General features: G+C 35.6%; 1 protein-coding gene across 9 annotated transcripts in view; it reads left to right on the top strand.

The window, feature by feature from the left end:
• RBBP8 (RB binding protein 8, endonuclease) overlaps nucleotides 1-19,354 on the top strand; it is a 44,095-nt gene extending 24,741 nt beyond the window's left edge. For 8 of the 9 annotated variants that reach the window (XM_074820885.1, XM_074820855.1, XM_074820880.1 and 5 more), the window contains 13 exons: nucleotides 1,189-1,358; nucleotides 2,783-2,884; nucleotides 3,968-4,065; nucleotides 4,706-4,833; nucleotides 5,784-6,669; nucleotides 6,755-6,881; nucleotides 7,906-8,006; nucleotides 8,804-8,918; nucleotides 9,835-10,005; nucleotides 10,622-10,691; nucleotides 11,598-11,694; nucleotides 16,064-16,205; nucleotides 18,772-19,354. In XM_074820885.1, the coding sequence (XP_074676986.1) occupies nucleotides 1,189-1,358; nucleotides 2,783-2,884; nucleotides 3,968-4,065; nucleotides 4,706-4,833; nucleotides 5,784-6,669; nucleotides 6,755-6,881; nucleotides 7,906-8,006; nucleotides 8,804-8,918; nucleotides 9,835-10,005; nucleotides 10,622-10,691; nucleotides 11,598-11,694; nucleotides 16,064-16,205; nucleotides 18,772-18,869 (2,305 nt within the window). In that variant the 3' untranslated portion in view covers nucleotides 18,870-19,354. The remainder of the gene's footprint in view (nucleotides 1-1,188; nucleotides 1,359-2,782; nucleotides 2,885-3,967; nucleotides 4,066-4,705; nucleotides 4,834-5,783; nucleotides 6,670-6,754; nucleotides 6,882-7,905; nucleotides 8,007-8,803; nucleotides 8,919-9,834; nucleotides 10,006-10,621; nucleotides 10,692-11,597; nucleotides 11,695-16,063; nucleotides 16,206-18,771) is intronic. The other variant, XM_074820886.1, reaches the window with a different exon arrangement.
• Nucleotides 19,355-23,373: the final 4,019 nt, after the last annotated feature.

The raw sequence follows: 23,373 nt of genomic DNA, 5'->3' as shown, positions 1-23,373 counted from the left end.
AATCACACAATAAGATTTGTCAAGAGCATCAGTGCATCAGTGTTTGTCATCAAGCGTTCAAAGTTCCTCATAGTAAAAAGCCTAACTACAAAAATGCTTTTTGTCTCAAGCCAGGCAGTTTTCTACAGTTTTCCATTAACTTATTTTATATGTGGCTTATTTCAGTGCAAGCAGAAATATATCCATATTTCCTCTTCTTCTCTTAGATCAAAACTTTACATCCTTCTCTTAATAGTTAGGAAATGATCTTTTCACTCATGTTTTCTTTTGAGAGTCATAAGGAAAAGTGCTACTGCAGAAAGATGACCAGCAGGTCGAGTTAGATTTCCTTGTGTTTTTCTTTTACTGCTTCTTCCATTTCTCACTACCACCATACAACAGGTAGCAATGCCCTTATTAAGTACTAACCAAACTATTTAAGTTAAAAGAACTGAAATTAATGCTTTTTTGTTACTGTTTCCTTGCTATGTCTAGATAGAGTTTTTGGAGAGAGAAGACACAGTTATTTGTTACACTAATTTTTATATACTGACTCTGCAACATGCTCTTAGTGCTGACGGTGTGAGAGAGAATAAACTTCATAATTCTTGTTGTGTTTTGCATTACTTGTTTTACGTGGTTTACATAGCTTTTTACACTCCTCTCTGAAGACCTTTGTGAGGTGAATAAGAGGTTACTTTCAATACTCTGAAGAGTAATTGCTTTGAATATAGTGCTGTTCATTACTGTTTGAAATTGTCCAAAACCTTTTGTTTTGTATTTAAGAGGGTATTCTTGGGGTATGCAGGGACTTCCATACAGGGAGAGAGACACTAGTCCATCCATTTCAGCATTCTTTCATTCAAGTAGCACATGCTTTAGAGGACAAGCTAGAAGAAACTCTGCAGTCCCTAGTTTCTTCCAGGGAAAAAATATTCCATAATGCAGTAGTTAAATGTTGACTTCAGATGTGAAAAAGCTAGTGTTGTATGCCATTCTTAGGCTTGGCAGAGCAATTATGAATTTGTTGTTTAGAGGTATCTAAAAACTGGGATCTAGTATTGCTTTTTTACACTGTGATGTTATTGAGATGGCTGTATCTTCTAAGTTGTTGCTTTCTTGAACCATATGATTGTCCTGGTTGCTGAAATGAAAGCTCTTCATCTTGCTGACTTGGGGTTTTATTTTACCACCTAATTTGGTCTCCAGGGAGCGAAAGCAGCAAGCAGTGGAATTAGAAGAAGGAGTCATTCCAGATTCTCCAGTTCTGACTTCTTCATTTTCTGTGGTTAATCGTATGAGAAGAAAAAAAGAGAATAGGCATATCCGATACACAGAACATACACGCTCAGATTTGGAACTTGCGGAAAGCAACAGTGGTAAGAGTATTGGGGCTTTTAATATATATTTTCAAAGGCTAAAGAAAAAGATGATGTATAAATTTGGCAAAGGGTGAAAACTAAAAAGAAGTCTTGTGGTTTTTTTGGTTTGGCTTTTTTCCATTTATGCTATAAATGGAAAAGTCAGGGGAAAAACATCTTTAGCAGTAACTGTAATATCAGCAATATGCTCAAAGCTTATCTCAGCCTGCTACTTTTCTTCATCCACATACAGATGCAAATATAATAGTTTTCCAACCCATATCTCTTCTGTAACTGTAAAGTAATTAAAAAAAATTTTAGGGTTTGACTTGTGCATACAGCTTTGTCACCACCTAGTGGAGGGTGAAATAAATGTTTTGCCACATTCAGCAATTATTCTGCAATTAAAGTAATATTACTGAAACTGATAGATACCTAATTCTAGCACCTACATGATCTTTCTTTTTCTCATCCTGATACAATTGTCTGCATTTGTTTTGTGTCTAAATCCAGAAGTATTATGCACATTTAACTTCCGAACTTTGCTCTGTAATGTCACAGAAGTGGCTCTAATGTATTTTAACTATAAGAAATATTTTTGTGAAATAAGGGACTTTGTGCTTGTATTTTAATGATACACAGGAAATAGGGTAAACAATCCAGGTGCTCTTAATGTGTTAATTTATCTCATGGAATAAAAAAAAGTATTTTTAATATGTGAATACATCTAGATGAGTCTTGACTAAAAGCCTCTTTGCAAGAATTAAAGTAGCACAGCTGTGGGGTCAAGAAGGTGGGTTGGTTATTCACACCTTTTATTTTGCATATGTAATTTTAGTGCTGTGAATAGTTTCGCCTTTCTAAACATACCTACTTCTCTCCATTTTCTGAATAAAAAAAAGAGCTACTGAATTAAACCAAAGTTAAATATATAAGAAATGATGTAAATATCTATCACAGTTAATAGCTGTGAAAAGCTGTTGGTGTCCAGTAAAGGACTACATGGCACAAAGTTGGTCATGATACAAATCTCAGTTTTTTTCACTTTTTCATTATCTTAGCTGATGCAGAAAATTACTCCTTTGGATGGTTTACTCTTTAATAGTTTTGTTGCCATATTAACAGGTCAAATATAGTCTGAATACATACTTTTTTGTGTGGTCAGCATAGAAAGTGATATAATTATGTGTCAGTATTGTTCTATGGCTGACTGGCTGGGTTCGTATTTGTGAGAGAAGGCATTAATATGAAATATTTGTGACTAATTTGTCATAGTGATGTCTCAGATAAAAATCAGATGTGCTTAGATTACTGGATCTACTGACATGTCTAAACTCATGTTCAAGTGTGTTTTAAGATCAAGATCATGGTCTGTATCTATACAAAGTTATCACAACAGGATACCTAATTTCACCATGTAAAAATGTTTCTACATCTCCTAGAGTTTGGAAAAATTCCACTGTATTCCACACAAGTAAACAGTCACCATGAAGAAGAGATACTAGTGGCAGACACCTGTGATCCACAACTGTCCCCTGTACCAAGTAAGTGTATTAATAGATTTAGTTCTAATTCCATTCAAAATGAAGCAAAAATATTGTAAAACTTGAGGGTTCATCAACAACTGAGGGTTCATCTCTAAACAAAGGAGGCAAAGAAAGGATATTATGTTTAATTACAGAATTGCTGCTGAAATGCCTATCTTGCAATGCCTGTCTGTATGCCACTGGATGCCTGATCTAGTGACACAGCATCAGGGCCTAGAGTCAAGAAAGAGAAGGAAGCTCAGGGCAGCTCCTACTGCAGGTATCCTGCAGTTTAGGCAACTTATCCAATTGTCTTACATCTAATTTTCCAGCTGTACAGGAGATAAAAATATTCTGAGAATTGTTCTTACTGTCTGACATGAATATGTAACATTTAGAAGTGCTTCTGTTAATTATTCCCTTTTTTGTAATTGTGAATTGGTTCAAGTCTTAAACAGTTCTTTGACAAAAACTTTCTGTCTCTAATTTTTTTCTGTGAAGTATTTAACTATAAATGACTGCAAGAATCAGCATTTTGGAATTGTTCATGCAAGTCAGAGTTGTGGTAGTTGTAGTTCTTGTACTTTCCCATCATGTTACCTTGTCCCAGTTTAATAAACTGAGTAATGTTAAACCCCTGAAAGAAGGGAAACTCATCTATTTGTTTTCCTAATAAAAACACAGGAAGAATAACTATAAGTGTCACCTAGGAAATATGCAGCACAAAGCATTTCACTATAAATATACATTATCACTGTTCTACATGCTTTTCTCATACTATTCATGCCATGGACTGAGAGTTTGAAAAGCAACTTTTACATTTACTTGTCTTTATATTTTAATTTGGAAGCTGTATTCAAATTGGAAACATTTTTTTGTAATGATAAAGCAGTTTGCTCTCATCAGAACTCCTTCTTTTGCCCCCCTTCTCCACTTACCACTTCCAGATAGGATTTTTATCTGACACAGGTCAAATTATTTCCATAATTACCAATTTTAATTGGTGATCTTTTTAGTTCTGTGTTTGTACCATCTGTGTGAGTGCAGTAAGATACTATAATGTATATGTAACTTACTGTGAGCTTCTTTCTACTCATAAAGATAAACCAAGGATGGGAGGCTATCCTGTTCCAAAGCCATCTTTTAACTTGGCTGCAGTCGTGGCAGAAACACTTGGACTTGCTGTTCAAGAGGAAACTGTAAGTAGTATTCCCAAATTTGTTACATAATCAGCTTTTTGCGTCAGTTGCTTCTGGAAACAGTATTTTCCTCTTTTGCATTGAAATTCTGCAAAAGTATTCTGAGATCCAGTAAGCTCCCTTTGGTTTGCTTTTGCTGACTCATAGAATTGATCTAACAAGAAGAGCTATAACTGTGCTGACCTGTCTGGGGGTTGGGGAGGAGGGTAGGGGCACGGTTCCTGCTGTATACAACTGTCAAGTTTGACTAAGACAGCGGAATAGATCCTTGGATCTGCCAAACTCCTTTTGAGCAGGAATCAAGTCTAGGACACTAAAAAATATTATTTGGTGATGAGACTGGTGACTCGGGTGAGATTATTTGATGTTTTGCTTGGAAACTACAGTGAAAATGGTAGTATACAGACTATTTTTTGTGGGCATGCATTTTGAATGATGAAAATTCTTAACTTCCATAAGATTTCTTTAAAGTTGCTGGTCAATTTCATCTCTCTTTTAATTTTTGTTATTTTTTAGCGTTTTGAATGCTTCAATTTGGATGGGTCTTCAGAGTATTAATGTGCAAACATACATATTTCTAATTTTTAGTTCTAATAGCTTCTCACACTTTCTTTCTTTGTTTTCCTTCACCATTTGCAAGGAGTCCCAGAGTGTACTGAGTCCTCCCCGTACTAATACTGTTATGAGCCAGGCCCCAGAGAGCATGCAGTCTGAAGACTCAAGAAAACATCTAGCTTCTGAATCAAGAAATGATGACAACAATTTAGGGTGTGTTTCCACTTGGTTATAAAAATATTATTTTAAGCAGGCTGATATGAAGTTCTGGTTTTAGTAGGATTTAAAACCTTACAGCAGTTTGCTTTGAAGGTGTGGGCATGGAAATAGATATTTTCATATTATGCAGGATTCTTTCAAGTAAATAACATTAGAAGCAAAGGAACTGATAGAATGCAAAACTGGTTTTTTACTTAATTTTCAAATTTCTTATTTGGGCTTTCTATGTACACTGTCCCTCCCTCACTGACTTAATGTTATTGCAAGGTATCTACTGAGGCCCATAAACCTGGGGGTAAGGGGCCTGGAGCTGGGGTAGGAAAATGAGCGTAAAACTTTTCTGCTGACTAGATGTCATACTGGTTGACTGTTGCCCTTCCCACGCTCTTCAGGATGTTGAGGTCTAAACTGAGACTTTTTTTAGCCCCTATTTGTCATCTTAAATGTATGTTTATTGATGACAAGTGAAAAACAGAGTACCTGAAAGAAGCTTGCACATTTTTCCCCTCACTTGCTTTCCTTTGTTTAACTTTGAGAATCTGTTACTGTGGTTATAAGATCTATACAAGAACCTAGATAGACTGCTATCACTTTCTTCCATTTCACTGTGTTGAAACGTAGGGAGTCCTTCGGTAGAAGAGATTCCTAGGTAAGCTTAATTCTCTCCTTGGCTCTCAATTGAATGTAGAACAGAATTTCACACCATACTAAAATGAAGAACGAGGTCTGTGTTTTGCCTTTTACATCTCTAAGTGCAACAGTACTTACTCCTAGACCAAAAATTTTCCTTTTTCTTTTTTTCCTTCTGTTTTCAGTTAATACTAGCAACTCTGACAGCTTTAAAGCAGACCACTGATATGAAACTTACAGTTCTTGTATATCCCTTTCTCTCCTCCCCAGCCCCCTGTGTACACTAGAAAAATATCTCATCTCGTTGTATTCAGTCTTTCAGATCCATCTCAGAACACTCCACCACATGTCGACTGGGATTCTCAGGTAGCTTCTCCTGTTTTTGGAGCTTCTAGCAGTATGAAGAACAACTCAAGTACAAGTCATGCCCCTTGTATTTTAGATTCAGGATTGAAGCCTAATCTCAAAACCAACCTCTTCAACAATCCTTCCAGTTCCAGATCTCATAAAAGTAGATCAAAATCTGAAGATGTTGCTTTTGTGGCACCCCTGAATCTTGGAACGGAAATCAACTCTGTTATCAGCCAGACCTCTATCAATAGGCAAATGGTTGTGAAAAAGAATACTAATGAGGCTGTAACCTGTGTTGGAAACACTTGCGCAGCTAAAAATGAGGTGATCAAGAGTGATTTCCTTCTCGTACACCAGAAGCAGCTAGAAGGCAGGTGTGCTAAGAGAAAGAAAGCTGACGATGAGCATGCAATTAGCTGTGAGAAAACATCCTTCAACAAAGAGAACTCTCTGCCCTTTCGGTCCGACGTTCAGCATATTAACGGGGAGCATACAGTTGATAAGCCCTTGGATCTGTCAGATCGCTTCTCTGGAGTTCGTTGTCAAGAGAAAAAACAAGGAAGTGAGGAGACCTGTAAAAATAGACTGAAACAGGTGACTCTGCGTGACATTTTTTCACAGCTAGGGAAGCCCATTCCTGAAGGTTCATCATCCGTTCAGAATGCCAACAATGAGAGCTGTTTGTTTGGCAGAGATTTACAAGAGGAATCCTATGTACAAGAGGCAATGCTGGGAAAAACATTCCCAGATAAGAAAAACCAGATCCAAATGAAAGAAGAAGTTCCTCCCTTCAAAATTGCACCGCTGCCAAGTTCTGCAGAGACAGAGCAACTTTTTAATGATGTGAAGGTATTCTTTTCTGACTTTTTTTTCTTCTCCTTTGAAATACTGTATTTGAGTTTTGGGAAATAGTAAAATTGCAATATGTTGTTAGGTTGCCAGTGGCCATGTACCAAATAGAAAGAAAACAAGGACAGGACATGGAGAGTCTGAACCAGCATCTGTACTTCAACCAAACCCTTGTAGACTATCAAAAAATAAACCACTGCAAAATGAGCAAGGTAACTTGATGAAAATGTTCCATTTATTGCCCCCCTGCCCCCGCTAGCGTGTGCTAAGGTTGAATATAATTTTTCATATCTTCTTTTCTCCCACTTTAATCACTTTCTCTGTTCTGCTTCTAACTCAGTCTCATTCTATTCAGGACTTCTCAAGATCACCCCACACATTCTGAATCTGTATCTTCCTGGCATTCTTTTGCCACTATATAATAAATATATCATTGGCATTCAGCTGTAAACTCAACAGACTGGGAATCTCATTCTTTCTCATTTATTTAGCATTGTTTACTGTAGTGTGAGAATAACAGATACTACAATAAAGTCTCAGGAAGTTTGAGTTTTAAACTATCAACTGCTTGAAAACTGTACTTAAGTGTAAGAAGAAGCCATTTTGTTAATATTTTTTGTTATTCCTGATGAGCTATTAGAAACTTGTACCTTTAATATGAATGAACAGATGCTGCCAAATACTGTTCCTAGAAGTTGTGCAGCTCCTTAGCTGAGCTGTTATGTTGCATACTTTATTTAGAAATACTCGCATTATGAATTTTTTAAAAATCTGTCAGTAGTTCATGTGGCCACGTAGCTCAGAATCTAAACCTCTACGTCACAGATATATCAAGAGCCATCTCTGGAACAGACATGTTTGTACTCTTTTGTATTCTAAGACCTGGCTTTTGTATTCTTATTGATACATTGTCTTCTATCCAGTATTAATACTACTCTGTACTGTGTAAGATTTTACCTGCAAGAGTATTTTTTGTATTTCATAGCTCATACAAACACAAAGGAGTGGTGTGCTCCCTGAATATGACAAAAAACTTAAAAGATCTATTTCTAACTTTTCAGACAAAATATGATTTACACCAAATGAGCATGTTTATTGTTTGAGAAAAATCAGTCCCTAAACCCAAAGATGAATTGATAAAAGTGAAGCTGACTTATAATTTACACACTATGAGATGCTGTTGGTGGAATTTGATTCTGATTATTTGTCTCTTTTTCTCGTATTCTCTGCATCCAGACCTGAAAGATAAAGCTTCTTTAGAAAACCTCCAGTGGAGCATAGACCCAGGAGCTGACCTTTCACAGTACAAAATGGACATTACTGTGATTGATACAAAGGTAAACTTGTATAACATGTTCTGCATGTTCTGTGATATTGAAAAAAGCCTATAAAAGAAGTATCATGAACTTTATTCTGAGCAGACCAAAACCACTTTCTAACAAACATCTAAATTCAGCTCATTTGATATTTGTTTGCACTCCTGAAATGTTTGTTTATGCATAGTATGCTACAGTTATCCTAAAAGACTTCCACTGTCTAGTTGCATTTCATAAACTCAGCCAGGTGGCTACTCAGTATGAAACTGTTGTGTTTTGAGGTGCATTTGGGTTTCTTTTAAGATAAAAAAAATGTTCGAAATCTCATAATTTTTCCTGTGAAAATGATCATTGTGATATCTCTTCATGTTAAGTAATAGAAAATGTGCAGATAATGACTATTATCTTTGAGTTGGGTGCAGGTTGGTTATTAGGATCTCTGAGAATTTTCCTGAAGTCTATTTGTTTTGTCTCACTTAAAAGCTATCTTAAAATCTATTAATTTGACTAGTTTTTAATTTCTGTATGTTTCATTGTTGCTTTTTATCTTTCTAGAATTTAACATGAAAACTCTTGCCCATCAAGTAATATAATCCACCAGATAAATACTTCACATGTGAATTTCAAAACATGTTATTCTCTTACCTAGATTTTATATCTTTATCATGCAGACGTTACTGCAGGAAAAAAAAAAAAAATCACAGAAAGTGTCCAAAAAGATTCCAGTAACTGTTGTGAAAGTGTTTGTTACACAGCAATGATGCTGACTACACCAGTTGCTTCTGAGTGCAATTATCATGTTTGCTTTTTTTATTTAGGGTGGTTCTCAGTCAAGAGTCGGAGGGGAAGTTGTTGATATGGATTATACATATGTTAGTGAAAGTTTGCTATTAAAAATGAAAAATCAAGAGCAAAACCAGGAAAGCAGTCCAAGTAAGACTTTTTTTTTTTTCTTTGGTTTGCTTTTTTTGGAGGAGGAGGAAGAAAGAGTGAAGTGTTTGTTTTGGTTTGTTTTCCCCTGTATGAATAGATAGTAGAAAGTGGTTTGCAGTAAAAAAAAAAATTGATCTATATTTGTAGGTTACAAAGATCAGCCTCTTCCTAGTAGAATCAGTGGTGGTGGTTGAGGTTTTTTTAACTTAAGAAAATTAAGGATTTGTGCTGAGATAGAGCCAGTAGTTATGTTTTTACAGTGCTTGAAGAGTTAAATACTTAACCATATAGTAGGTCTGATCTCACCTGCAACAATCACTCTTACAACAAACAGCTTTGGAACTTTGCTGTATAATCATATCAGACTTTCTATGGGAAGACTAATTTCATTTTTAATGACATATAAATAGAACTAGTATATTTAAAATAAATCCAAATGTGTTTGTATTACATTTAATGTATGGTATGTGGTGAATCATGGCTGCAGGGCAGTGACTTTTTAACGGTGTGTTTTGTTTTTTTCAAGTTGTTGCAACTTGATCACACACATTTCCGTAGTTTATCTCCTACCCACAGAAAGTATTTCCTTCTGCTTGGATAACTCCATTAATTACAAGAACAAAAATTTCATGTATTCAGTATTAAGGTTAAAGGTACATCAAAGTGATTTAGCAATTAATCAAATTTTAGAATTGGGATCAAGGTGTCTTTATGAAAAATAAATGAGCATTGGCCACCTTTGAAAGACTGACAGAGAAGTTGCAGAAAGAGTAAGTGTACAGCTGATATTGAGATAGTCAGTACTGGAGCAAGAAATAAATGTTAGTTCTTTTGATACATGTTCAGTCAAAATGAACTTTCTTGACTTAAAGTGTTGAGAGACTGATTTGGATGTTCATTATGCTTTTTATAATAGGAGGAGAAAAAAAAATTAATGATACCTTAACAGAGATGTTTGATCGGACAACCCATGAAGAATATGAATCCTGCCTACCAGAAGATAGTCCTTCTGCATGTGATGAAAAAGAAACTCTTCACGATGAAGAGCAGGATAAGGGAATAACAGCAGCAAGCAAGAAACTAAAGAGTGGGATATAATTTGTCTTTATTAGCCTGGTTAAACTACAAGAGTTGATTTGAAATCAGGCTCTGTTCTCTAGGAACAAATATGCCAAATAAACATCAGTTCATTTTTCATAAATTCATGGGAAAATGTATTCATTGCAAGGACGTAACATAAACCAATATGAAAATTATTTTGGTAGTTCATTTGTATAGCCATCACACAAATATGGGATGTGTAATAAAAGTTGGCGTAGGGACTGTACAGCAAAGTGTGACTCTAACAGGAAACACCAGTTTTTAGCTGCAGATTACTTACTTCCTTTCTTCTCCCTGTCCTAGGTTTGTTCTGTTGAAGATTTTGCAGTATTTTGTACTTTAAGCATCTTTTCCTTTGCTATTCAGCTTATCTTTTGTACTTGTTTTGCTGTTTTCCTTCTACTGCAGTAATGCTTTTTGATCACTGGTTCAATCAATTCTATATTATTTTTAGTATCTGTTTGAATCGGTTGTCTCAGACTGAATATACATGGCACTTTTGTATTTCTTAATAGCTGACTAATAATTTTACAGACCTTTTTTCAGGGAGTCTGTTAACCTTATATGACATGTAATTTTTTGTTTTGCATGTATATTTACAGAACATGAGGATAAACAAGATAAAGCCAAGCAGAAAGCTTTTGTGGAGCCATATTTCAAAAGTGATGAAAGGTAATTTAGTTTGTTCTGTATAAGCATTTTAAGACTCTTTATATCCTCCCTGTAGGCAACTTGCTCTTCCATAGAATAAAGGTGTTTGTGCATAACGTACTAGCAGCTGAAGATGCCCGGGGGGGGAAATAAACATATTGAGATGCCTGTCACATTTGCTGAAAATAAGGGATTGCCTCATCTGCTTTTTATAATTTTATCAAATGCAATATTTTGTAATCCATGTTGTTTCTTATAGGCATGTGGTCATGCATGAATGTACAACTAAAAACCTTTCCTTCTCTGGCATTTTTGCCCCTTTAGGCAATAAATAAGTAATGTTTAACAACTGTACCTCTTAGTGCTTCCCCTATTGCCTTTCTGTATAATCATCATTGGTAGTCTGAATCTTCATTTCATAATGACACCAGTCCTTTCAGTTAAAGAGTTGTTAGCTTATTTTTTACCTCAGCATATGTTTTCTTTGTAGATGAAAACTTGTTTAGTTTTTAGTGAGCAGATAAGTTGAAAAGAATCTGTTCTGTTCTTGAACCCTGACATACATTCCTCTTGCAGAAATTGGTGCAAGCACAACTGTGTCCTTGGACAAAACAAATATTCTGCAGAAGATCCATATTTGAGTAATTTTGATCTAATAATGACTTTCACACTATGAAAAGCCATAATAGTGAGACTCCCATCTCTGGTTATGTAAAAGATCATATTACATTTTAAAAATCCCGGAACTATTTTAGTTATAAAATTGTCCTATTCAGCTATGAAATGCAGGTATAATTGGGTTTTGCAGGCATTTTCTGATATTTTTTCTTTTCTTGATACTCTCCTTCATTGTGTTCTAAAAACTGGAAATTTCTAGACATGTAGAAGAAATATGTACTATTGTGTGAAAACATTTTTGTTTTTTAGAAAGAATACTGTGTTAGATTTTCCTCATATTGAGGTTATTCGAAAAAAAGAAGAAAGAAGAAAATTGCCTGGCCATACTTGTAAGGAATGTGAGATAGTAAGTAATGCTTTAAAATATGGTTAGTTTTTTATTCTCCTAGCTCTGCTAGTATCTAAGTGCTAAAGTGCTGTTGAAATCATGAATCTGGTTGCATCACCATTAGTACCTACAGTAGCAGAGAAGTGTTTACCAAAGCTGTTTTACCAAGTTTTGGGTTGGTTGGTTTAACTGTAGTAACTGCATATAACTTAGAAAGTCTCTTTTTAGTGTGTCTGTATGATAGAAACTTCTTACATCATGGTTCCAGTAAGATTTTTGTTAATAAAAAAATACATTAGCTAGTGAAAGAATGATTACAAGTTTCTAAACTTCAGCTTAAAAGCTCTACTGAAATTTACAGGTACTGGAATAAGTAAGTTCTATGTCCTGTTGTACCTATATGTAGATATATCTTGATTTGGGGCTTTTCTGTTTGTTTTTTGGGGTGTCTGCATTTTCAGATAATTAACCAGCATAGGTGCCTATGTGTATATATGTGCAAATGCCTGTAAAAATATTTACATCAGGTTTAAAAGTATGAAATTTTAGGTTTCATGTTACACATTTTTTCCTCACTTTCAAATTACTAAACTGCTTTCAGATACTTGGTATAGAGATAAAATATTGAAGTAATTACATGTGTAATAAGGACATATTTCATTTGATCATTAATAGATTTTCAGGCTGGAGTTAATTAGGCAATGATCTCTTACATTATGACTCGCTAGAAGTGTGGATTAATGACTGAGTAATGATGGATTCTCTGGAATCTTTTCACTTAATTTCCACACCTATATAGAACAAACATTTTTTCATAGATTCTCCTGCTATTCACTTTATAGTCAAGTCACATTTACTTAGCTGAAGAAATTTATTAAAGTATATTTTTAACAAAAACACATTCCTGAAAAAATAGCTTTGGTAAAACTCATTAAATACAAATAATTAAGTTTTACAGTCAACTATAAATACCATTTTCAAAACTATGTTTGATTTAAAGAGTTTGAAGGAAAACAAGATTTTGGGGGAAAAAAAAAAACAAAACAAAAACAAAAACAAACAAACAAACAAACAAACAAAAAAAACAAAAACCAAAAAAACCCCAAACCTTCAGTCTATTTCCTGGTCCAAGAGCCATGTGTTAAGTGTTTTAATTTCCTGTCTCTAAGCTACAGATCTCCTCTCAGCAAATCCAGTTCTTGCTACTTTCTGGCAAGTTAGAGTGGTAACTGTGGTGTTTGGAAACATTTACAGCTCCAACTTTACAACATTAGGTTTCTACATTAAACTTAAGAAAAGTTTGGGTTTATTGTTGGTTTTGGTTTTTTTTAAGTCAAGATGGATGTCTTGGAATGTGTGGAATGCTTGGCTGTGTCATTGCACAATAATAAAACTAGCTTTGAATGAAAAGCCTATGGAAGAAGGGAGTGTTAGCCAAAGCATAAATGATGCTTTAAAAAGAAGTCTGGGCTTACTTATTAGTCATATGGGTTTGAAAAGTCTCCAAAGTCTAAGGAAATATTTAGGGAGTGGGTAGAAATCAGTAAATTGTTTCTGGCCGTGTGCTGCAAGCAGTATGATGGGGAGAGTTACCTGTCATTCTGAGATGATGTGAGAGATTTAACTTCTGCACATGCCATAGCAGACTGTTATCAAAGTCCTTTTTAAGTTCTTACCTTAAAACTTTGTGGAAGCATCTCATTCACTTTACAGTGTAGAACATTTGATAAGGGGTCTTGTTTTGCTTTGTTATGACTTTGCGATGCGATCAGAGAAAGATTGTATGCAGGAGTTACTGGTAGCTTGGAACAGTAACATTTGTTAGTGTGGTTCTTAAGTCTAGCTGCACTTTAGATGAGGAGAATCAGTCAGATGCTTTTATATACATTAAGGTTACAGAAATTGCTCTGTAACTTTGTGCTAAACTGAGAGGTTTGTTCTCTTTGAGTGCAATTTGTAGAGTTCTGTAAACAGTTCTTTTAAGTGAAGACACTGCAGGATGAGATTTTGCATATCTTTTCACACATGGAAAAGCCTAGCTGGAATGTTTTGTGTGGGTTGAAAGTGCTGTGGATAGTGAGATCAATCTAGAAAACAGCTGAGAATTCTTTTTGCTGTTTAGCAGACATATGTAACTTTCTCATTCTTTGTTAACCCCAATACATTTCTAAATAAGCCAAAATAAAAAAGTTATTTGAATACATACTTAGCTTGATTATTGATTGGTCTTTTTATTTTCTGTTCCTACGAAATGACTGTATTTTTCATTGTTTGATCCATAAATATTCCTCACCAATCAGAAACGTTTTAATTCCCAAAAAAATGCAGCACACTGCAAACTTTTAATAGGCCGATTTCTAAAATTCCAGGCTATTTAAAGGACAAACATAAGGTGCCCTGCTAATTATCCCTAATTAAGACTCAGCTATTAATCTATTTGGTTTACACAGATACTGTAGAAATCTTATAATCAGTTTTGTTGACTTAACACTGTGTCGTTTCTTAGCTTTTAACAGTGAAAATTGATGTGTGCTAGATGATAATTACCTGTTCCTCTTCTGTCCTTAGTCTCTAGATCTTTAACTGGATCTCTGAAGCCCAGTTGCCTAAGTGACCCTACTCTACCTGACTCAGTCCCCAAGCTACTGATATCCACTTAAGTTCTGGTCTTGGCATAGGCTTTTTCCTGTTTGAGGGAACATTGTATAAGACAGTGGCAAACATTTTCAAACTTACGTGTCTCCAAATACAGCAACTGAGAAGAGGGGTTCTGCTATTAAGAGTGTGGAAATATCCTGGGCTTATACACAATACATTTTGAAGAACCTTTTACTAGGGGCTCATAACCATTCCGGAATATTACCTATGGAACTGACAGTTTATTCTATCCTGCATACCAGGACTTTGTAGTAAACAGACCAGTCATTTGACATTTTGAGTACAACCTGAATCTCTGCTCTTGACCAGGAGACCCCCATGTTACTAGATCAGATTCCTGTACTGATAAGGGCTTCGAGAGCAGAATATGTTCTGATGTCACACTTTGTAGAATGGGAAGAAATTTGAATTGATTTTGGTGAAGAATAAAATGTACCTCAGTTTCAGGCAGAATTGCAGTTCCCATAGACTACAGTATCACAAAATGAAATAAGTCTACTTGTCCTAGCTCATGCAGTTTTTTCTCTTGACATTTTTCAGAGCTGTGATTACTCTTTTCTGTACAATCACCAATATTTATATCATGATTTTTTTGAGGAGGATTTTTATACCTATTTTATACTTTGTCTGCCATCTAGTAGGAAAAAAGGAATTTATTAGTGTCCTTCACGATTCCAAGCTGATTTTCTGAAATCCTACCAGTAGATGGAGACAGGAAGTAATCTCTGTTGGCAGAGGTACTCTATTCCTTTCCTGATTTCCCCAGTTTAGATCACTTTCCAGCTGACTGAATGAGGTTTTAAACTTTAGTTTGTCTTTTTGAACTGTAACACTATCATTTCAGTAGAATTGTTTTACCGCTTTTATGAGGGTCAGGTTTCTTGTGCAATCCAGACTGTGACCGCTGGCTTGACACTTGAATCAAACAGTGCATTCCCTTTGAAAATATTTTGGCACCCTATGATACCTAAGTGCCAGATTGCTGTTTTTAAGAGATGCTAACTAGAATCACAAACTAAACCAGTAGAAAACTGCATTAAAAACCCCTGTCTTTCTATGATGCTACTCATGGGAACACCCAGCAATAAGTTTGGAGAGTGTATATACTTTTCTTGTTGCAGCCTCCACTATAGCTGACTGGGGTTAAAGAGTAACTAGCCAATTTGCTATATACTCTAGAGAATGCCTAGCTGGCAGATACTTAAACTAGCTCTTTATTTACTCCTAATTTGAGGGTAATAAAGTAAGAAGCATTTTGACTTAAGTTTACTGTTACTACTGTAAATTTAGAAATGGGAAATAATTCTTCACGGATTTTGTAGCACATTTTTTCACTTTTCAATTTTATTTGTAAATGCAAGCTGAAACAGTTTATTAGAAAATTCCCATCTATTTCAACACCTGTGCTACTTAACTTGTAAAAATCAGTCAGTAAAACTGTTGACATAAGTAACTGTACACGTGCCTAAACCTTATACCCATGGTATGTTAAAAGATATAAAACTAACAAATTTGTCACTGTAAGGTTATATTTAATATGTGATTCAGTAAGCTTTTATGATAATGGCCAGGTGTTTGTCATTTGGATAACAAATCTCTACTTTCGGCTACCACCATTATTTTTAGATAACTGTGTTAATAAACAGTGGTTGACAGTGTCATTGTATAAAGCAGTTGCTCTATATGTATGAGTTTGTTAACCTGGATTTTTTTTTTTCCTCACATTCAGTATTATGCAGACATTCCAGAAGAAGAGAGAGAAAAGAAACTAGCTTCCTGTTCAAGACACAGATTTCGCTACATTCCTCCAAATACTCCTGAAAATTTCTGGGAGGTTGGATTTCCTTCCACCCAAACTTGTGTGGAAAGAGGTTTGTGCAAAATAGTCTTGCAAACCAATTTTTAAAGCTGATTTTTTTTTTTTATGAAATGGTTCCCAGAAATTCTCCAGTTCATAAAGCAGCCTTTCTCACCCAGTCTCATTGAGGTCTGTTTACTTATCAGCAGCTTTTATTTTGAATAAATTTTTTAGCAGTTCCTGTACTACTAGGAAGAAGGGAATGTAAGGAAACTTTCTTAGAGCCTAGCTACAGAAGGCAGAAATAATTTGGATTTTCATAGAACTTAATTAAAATCCTGCATGTTTTTGAACCAAAGCAAGAATCGGGTCAACATTTTCAGAGGCAAAGACTGAGATATTGTACTTACTGAGGAGAGACAGGCAATGCTGTTGACGTACTTTGTATCTTTAGAGCTCCGTAATACCACATGATAATAGAAATGTTGAAGATAGAGTGGGATTAAATAGTTTTTGATACATACACACCCTGCTTGTTAGTGACACTCAAAAGCTGGTGAGTCGGGTTTTTTTTTTTTACTCCTCTTCGCACAAAAGATTGTTCTTTCCTAAGTAATTCTTCTAAATCCTAGAGCTTGGTGTAAAAATGAGGTTTTATTAATGATGTTAAAGCATGGTGAGTTTGTAGTGTACAATATGCACATTTCTTCAGAAGCGGTGAAACTCTGAGGTAAGGACCCCTATGTGAACTGTCTTGAGTTACTTAAATGTTTATGTGTGCATATGTTAATAGCTGTGAAACAGTAATCTTCGCTTATTTTTATCTGTTCCTGTAGCAGTTTCAGGTCAGGCATAGGAAAATGTAGCCAGAGATGTGTATGTGTTCTTGTGTGATACTGTTGCAGTGTTGTCCTTAATCTTTCAGAAGAGGGAGCCTTGATTTTTAGGGACTTAGGTAACTTTTGTAGTGCATATCATATTGCTTGGTGAAGATATACCGAGTCAAGTTCATTTAAATTTGAAACTGTATTTCCAAGAAATATGTATATTTCAAGGGTGGTGTTCAGAACTTTAAGCTTCCCCCTGCGTTGTGGGGGACAAATGTCAGATTTGGTCTTGAAGCCCTAGACAAGTTTCCGCTTCTTAAATATCCACTGCAAAGGGTTAAGCTAGTCACGGAGTTTGCAAGCTGTTAAAGCTTCCTTGGTCTTGGTTAGACTTCAGGAAAATGGTGGTTCTTCTTCCATTAATTTGTCTCTGGTGTCACATAAGGAAAAGTGAATCCCTCAGCCCAGCTAGCCAGCACCTCAGAACAGTGCTGAATTGCTGCTTCTTTTGTGAGTGATCTCTTTCCTCTCCTGTGTATCCAGTTAGACAGTGCTTGGCTGAGGCTAATCCATTCCTCCTTCACCTTAAGTAGTGAGAGAGTTCTCACCACTGTAGAACCACCTTTGGTTCTTGTTTGTTATCTTTCAAGATGAACAAATCTTAATCCTTCCTCTTCCAACCTGGTTGCCTCTTGCCTGTTCCAGGCAATGAGAGAGCTGGTCTGAACTTATAACTTCAGGTGATCAAGAGATCCTGTTAGGGAGATTGTCTGTTACTACCCTTTTGGAGTCTGCTTGCAACCTCATTAAAATTAGCTTCTTGGCTCTCTCCTGTTCTGCTAGAGGAAGCTGTTCAGATGTTAATGGTCCTCAACAGCGTATCAGAGGCAGACTTCAGATCACGCTTTCTTGGTAAAAAGTCATATTATGCATGAGAGTGCAGCAAGAACACCAAAACACCAGTGAGAGTTCCCATGATGAGCATTTTCAGCTGTCACTCCAAAGTAGTGGGGTACAAAGGATGTGCTTTCTACTTCTTATTGGTATCTTGAACCAATTGTAGGGTATGTGTGATATTTTTTTTTTTTAATAACTAAGTTGCATAGACAGTATTTTCCAACTATGAAGTAGGAATCTACTACTCTCACTTCAGCAGATATAAGTGCTGATAAACAGTAAGGGTTTGACAAAAGCCAGGTGCTGTAACTGATTTTATTAAACTGTCTGCCTACTATCAGGTTGCCTAAATTGAGCCTGTTATAGAAATTTTCTGTACACTTTTCTTAGGAGAGAGCTTTCAAGGTGTTTGATCTATAGGTTCGTGTTTGGCTTTTTCCACATGGACAAGTCTTTAATAGATAAGAAAGCTCTCAAAACAGAGGGATGTACTATATAGACCCGCAAAGCGGGTGTGCCTGAAGTTTCCTCTGTATGACTAGGAAATACATTTTAAAAAGTGGTTTTTATTAGTCAACTGAATTTGCAGTACTTACATACTTTATAACTCTTATGTAAAATCTTCTGTAGAAAAGACAATGAGAAATGCAGTATTGTTTTGAATAGATGAACAATTCATAGTTTCCATTCTGCTCTTCAGTATTACTATGCAGTCATCTACTAGAAAGAATCTGAGTGTTTTCATTAATGATATTACATCCCAGAATCTAATATTTTTCAAGTGAGAACCAGTTGCCACAAAAGGAAAATAGATTCACAAGTTATTTTTTGAGGGTAAACAAAAAATGAAACTATAAAGTTATGTGCATTTCTATATTGTATTTCTTACATCAGATTTGTTCTTATTCTTTTAAGGATATATTAGAGAGGATCTTGCTCCCTGTCAACGTCCAAAAAGACGGCAGCCTTATGCTGTAATGTTTTCACCGAAAGGCAAAGAGCAGAAGACATAAAGGATGGGGAAGTGTAAGGCATGCCAACTTGAAGAGTATCTTTTCTGTCCTTAGATATTTATAGTTAATATAAACTTGAAATAAAGAACTTTTTTCTACAATGATAGATAAATTGTTTCATTAAATATGTAAATTTTATAAAATTCATTTGAAAGTCTGATGTACCAAGAAACAAAACTATTTAATGTATGTTTGTTTCATATTGTGTTAATACATTTTGTATTAATTTTTGCACCTGCCAGACAATGAGTCTCCCTTTCTTCTTTGAAGTCAACAGCTAAAATTCCAGCAAATTGTGTCTAAACTTCGTGTCAGTAACTGAAGTCACTGAAATCAGTTTTCACAAGGTCTAAATGCCTGTCAATGAGAACAGAAATGCAGATTTATAGGGTGCTTTTAATTTGCACTGGATTTTTTTATATAGCTTTTCTTTTTTGTCAATAATGGTTATATCTACTTGTAATAAAGCTGTATTAAATATGAAATGTATCTACTGTTAATAGTTTGGAGGTATGAAAACTGTGTAGTCTAAGTGTCTTAAATTTTGGTGTTAAATATGTAGCACCACATTTTCCTCAGTGTTTAAATTGGAATATCCAATATTTATTTATTCTTTCTTAATTTGGATCTGGTTGTATATCTGTCTCACTTGTTGATAGAAATAAGCATTGTTGTTTCTAAATTTGGATGACAGCTATGCATGGAGTTCTCCTAGGTGATGACTGTTGCTGTCCACTAGATTATGAAGGATTCTCCAGAGATATTTTAAATTCATTTTTTGCAGCAGGGGATATAGTGTCATACTTGCATTTAGAGAGTAAGAGTGTACAGTATCACAGAGGCAGGGTACTGCTTTTACATAAGTAGGTGGGCCAAAGATCACTACAAGATACTTTGGAATACAGTAGCATTCTAGAATGGAATAAAAAATTCAAGCAGCATACAATCAGAGTTAGGCTCAACCAGTGAGGATTCTCTTTAAAAAGAGATCATATAAAGCAAGTGACTATTTAAATGCCTTAAACCGAAATAAAAGACTAGAAAGTACAGATACATTTTAAATATATATACACACAAAAAAGCATCTGTACTTTCTATTCTTGTATTTTATACATATATGTGTGTGTATAAAAACATATGTATTTAAAAACTTGGTGGATAGGACCATTTGATTCCAGGTGTAGCTATATAGCAGTAGTGGTAGGTTCTGCTGGTGAAGAGGTTATGGGATGTGCCTAAAAAGAAAACTAGAAAAATGTGATTAACTGTAACACTGAATAACACAAAATCCTCTTAAGTTGAAATCACAGGCCTTGCAGAAAAATAGATGTATCACTAGGCACTGTCCCCATCATACCTGCTTACTTACTTGTTTTGCTTTAGCATTTCACAGGGATATATCCTAAAACTAGCAAAGGCATAAAGCCAAATAGCAATGAAAATATGTAGTCATTCTCATATATACTAACACATGCTGACAATAAATGTTTACACACCCTAACAGTTCATTTCTTGGAGTGGGTAGTCAAAGAATGCATGCCGAGGTAAGTCTAGTTTCATGAAAATTAGAAAACTGAAGAAAATTAACAGCTGCTGCCAAAAAGATGGAATTCTTGCAGGTATCTTAAAAATTGTTTTAAGACAAGTATTACATGCTCTGAATAAATATTTATTCATCAGAAAAAAGTTTTTGACAAAGTAATGTATGTGGCTGTTTTTAACTTAGAACCTTTACAAAGTAGAAGTTATGTCCACAAAAAAAAAAAGGAGGCACATTTTAACTCATCAAATGTAAAATTTGCTATGAAGTAGACTGTATGAAAAACTTTCTAAAGAGTTAATTATAAATCATATTTTTAAGAACTACCAGATAGAGCAGACTTTACAGTAAGTTGGTAGGTAAATGATCAAACAATAATGGGGACATTTAAAGGTAAAGTGAGAAGAAAAGTTAGGATTTTTGCACTGATGTTCATTATGAAAGTGCCTAAGAACCTTTTGTTGCAGGGCGGGTGGGCGGAGCTGTTGTAAACCCTAAATGACAGAAAAGGTCAGGGAAGTGAGCATCAGCAAGCTGCCAGAACTGGAGCCTGCTCCCATGGATTTGAAAGTGAGAGAAGAAACTGCAACCTCCCTCTCTGTAGCATGGAACTTGTCACTTCAAGCAGCTTTGATGATCAAGGAGTGCAAAGTGACAATTCTGCCATCAGACTTTTAAAAAAGACTCCAAGATCAGTGAACCTGCAGCCTGATGAGTTTTGTGGAGTAGTGGAAATGGTGAGTTAATTGATAGTATAACAAACAAGTTTTTTCAGACATATGGATAAGTATAATGTAAAAAGTCGACACTTTTTAAAGGCAAGTTGTTCTGATGGTCTTTAAGACTCTTGAAGGTGTCAAAGCATGATTCATCTGACAGCTCATACTAGAAGTGACCTGTCGTGATATAAAAGGAAAAGCTCTCCTAGATTATGGCTGTTTAAAGGTACATAAACCACCATAGTGGGTGGAAATTATAGTAGAGTTCTGCTAGGACCCGATTCATTCACCCTATTTATAAGTGTTTTGAGAAGGGGTGGAGAACAAAGTAGAAAGTTGGTTAAATTATTCGCTGCGCAAGTAGAACTGACATATACAAAATAAGGGGAGACTTTTCAAAGCAGAATTCAATCTGAAAAGGAGGCACAGAAGAAGAGGTGTGATAGATGGCCATAAACTCATGAAGTGTGGAAGCAGTAAAGGGGCAGCAGGTTTAGTTACAAGCATAAAGGAGCTGTTGCTGTCCATGAGGATATTACTACTCCACTAGAGGACAGTAAGGAACTGTTTTTACACTTAAAATGATGTAAGAGATACCCTTTCCTCTTTAGTCAGCCAATTTTTTAAAACTTCAGTTGCTTTTAAAATTTTAGATCTTTTGCCTAGCTGTTTTATTTCACTATGGAGAACCAGACTTTATCTTGACAAGTAAGAGGTAAATCTTAAAAATTTAGAAACAAGAATAGAAACAGACTATTATTTCCCTTCTGAAGTAAGAGAAATTTCTAAAGAAATACAGAGATCTGAGCAACTTTTGTGTACTAAAAAAGATGACTGAAATTTATAAATTTTAGAAATTCAGTTGAAGATTTCTATTTGCAGTAATTTCTAATTGCATTTTCTAATTACAGCTTACATTATTGTAAGAGTTTGGTAAAAATATAGGTAAGAGGAAATGGAAAGAGGGAGCCAGTCAAACCCAGCAAGGAAAGTCTGCTAAAAAAATAACTTTAAAGATTGTTACATTTAGAATTAGTATTGGCCATCTTTGCCCTCTTTATGGCATGGCAGCACATTGTGATGATGGGCAGCTGCGTTGTCAGAGCAGTGGACTGTGTTCTTTGAGCTGTTTTTTGAGTGGGGAATTTTGGATAAAAAAACAAGCTGTAGTAGTTTTGTGTCTTTGGAGGAGATTGGGACAATTGACTAAAACCAATGTTTATGAGCTAAGGATTTGTATACTTTCTTACATGAAGCCAATACTCATAAGCTGAGAGAAGGGATGAAATTTCAAGTGTATTCAGGGGTGAGCATCCAACTGGGAATCTTTGACTAGCAGTGCCTGTTGGGTCATACCTCTACCATCTGGCACTCCTGCCAGTTTCTTCTTCTTGTCTGTGACAGTGTCTTCAGATTCAGCTGTGTCCACACACAGCTGCCTCTTCTCATGTTATGAAATAAGGGAAAACTTAACATAATTGATGCTAGGATTTGTGCATCTTTCTTAAGAAATATGTAGATATGTTATGATACCACATTAGCCATGACTGGGAGAACTTGAAGACTTGACGTTTGCATAGTAATAAACCCCAAAGACATGGTAATATCTAAAAACTCATCCATTTGACATCAAAAATGACCCCCATTGGAATGGGTTGAAGTGGTTTCTGAAAGTAGCTTTGCTTAACTCAGATCCAAGGTAATGCTCAGGGCTTCTGGACTACTGGAGTACAGGGTATTGGCCCTGTATTCCTAGTGATTCTTAGCATATGTTCAAGTTTGTGATGTTCAGACACTGACATGGGCCCAACAATTGTACAGCCTTCAAGTCAGGGGCCTAGTGTCAGTCTCAAAAACAAAGCTGGCATGTTGATGGCTTTAGCACATCCAGAGTGCTATCTGTTCAGTCTGCAAACTGATCTCAGCCTGAGAAGCAAACCTTTGTTCGTAAACTGTTCCTTGGGCTGCTTGAAGCACGGAAGTCAGACAGATTGTTGTTAAAATGTCCACAGGCAAGCTGTGTTTCCTGCACTGCCTGTAAGGCCAACTTGGTCATTAGTTGCTTTTAATTAGTTGTGCTTTTGAACTTCGCCTTTCTCACACAGAAAGGGTGAATGGCTTGTCCCTAATGAAGCAGGAGGAAAACAATGTCTGCCTGCTGATTAATGGAAACTCCTGTCAAAAAAAAAAAAAAAAAAAAGAACAAAATTACAGTCAGGGGAAGAGCAGAGGAGAGAGAGGAAGA

Source organism: Strix aluco, chromosome 1, assembly GCF_031877795.1.
Source record: "Strix aluco isolate bStrAlu1 chromosome 1, bStrAlu1.hap1, whole genome shotgun sequence".
Taxonomy (NCBI): Eukaryota; Metazoa; Chordata; class Aves; order Strigiformes; family Strigidae; genus Strix; species Strix aluco.
The sequence above is the reverse complement of the archived record's forward strand: the minus strand, read 5'-3'. Positions and strand labels throughout refer to the sequence as shown.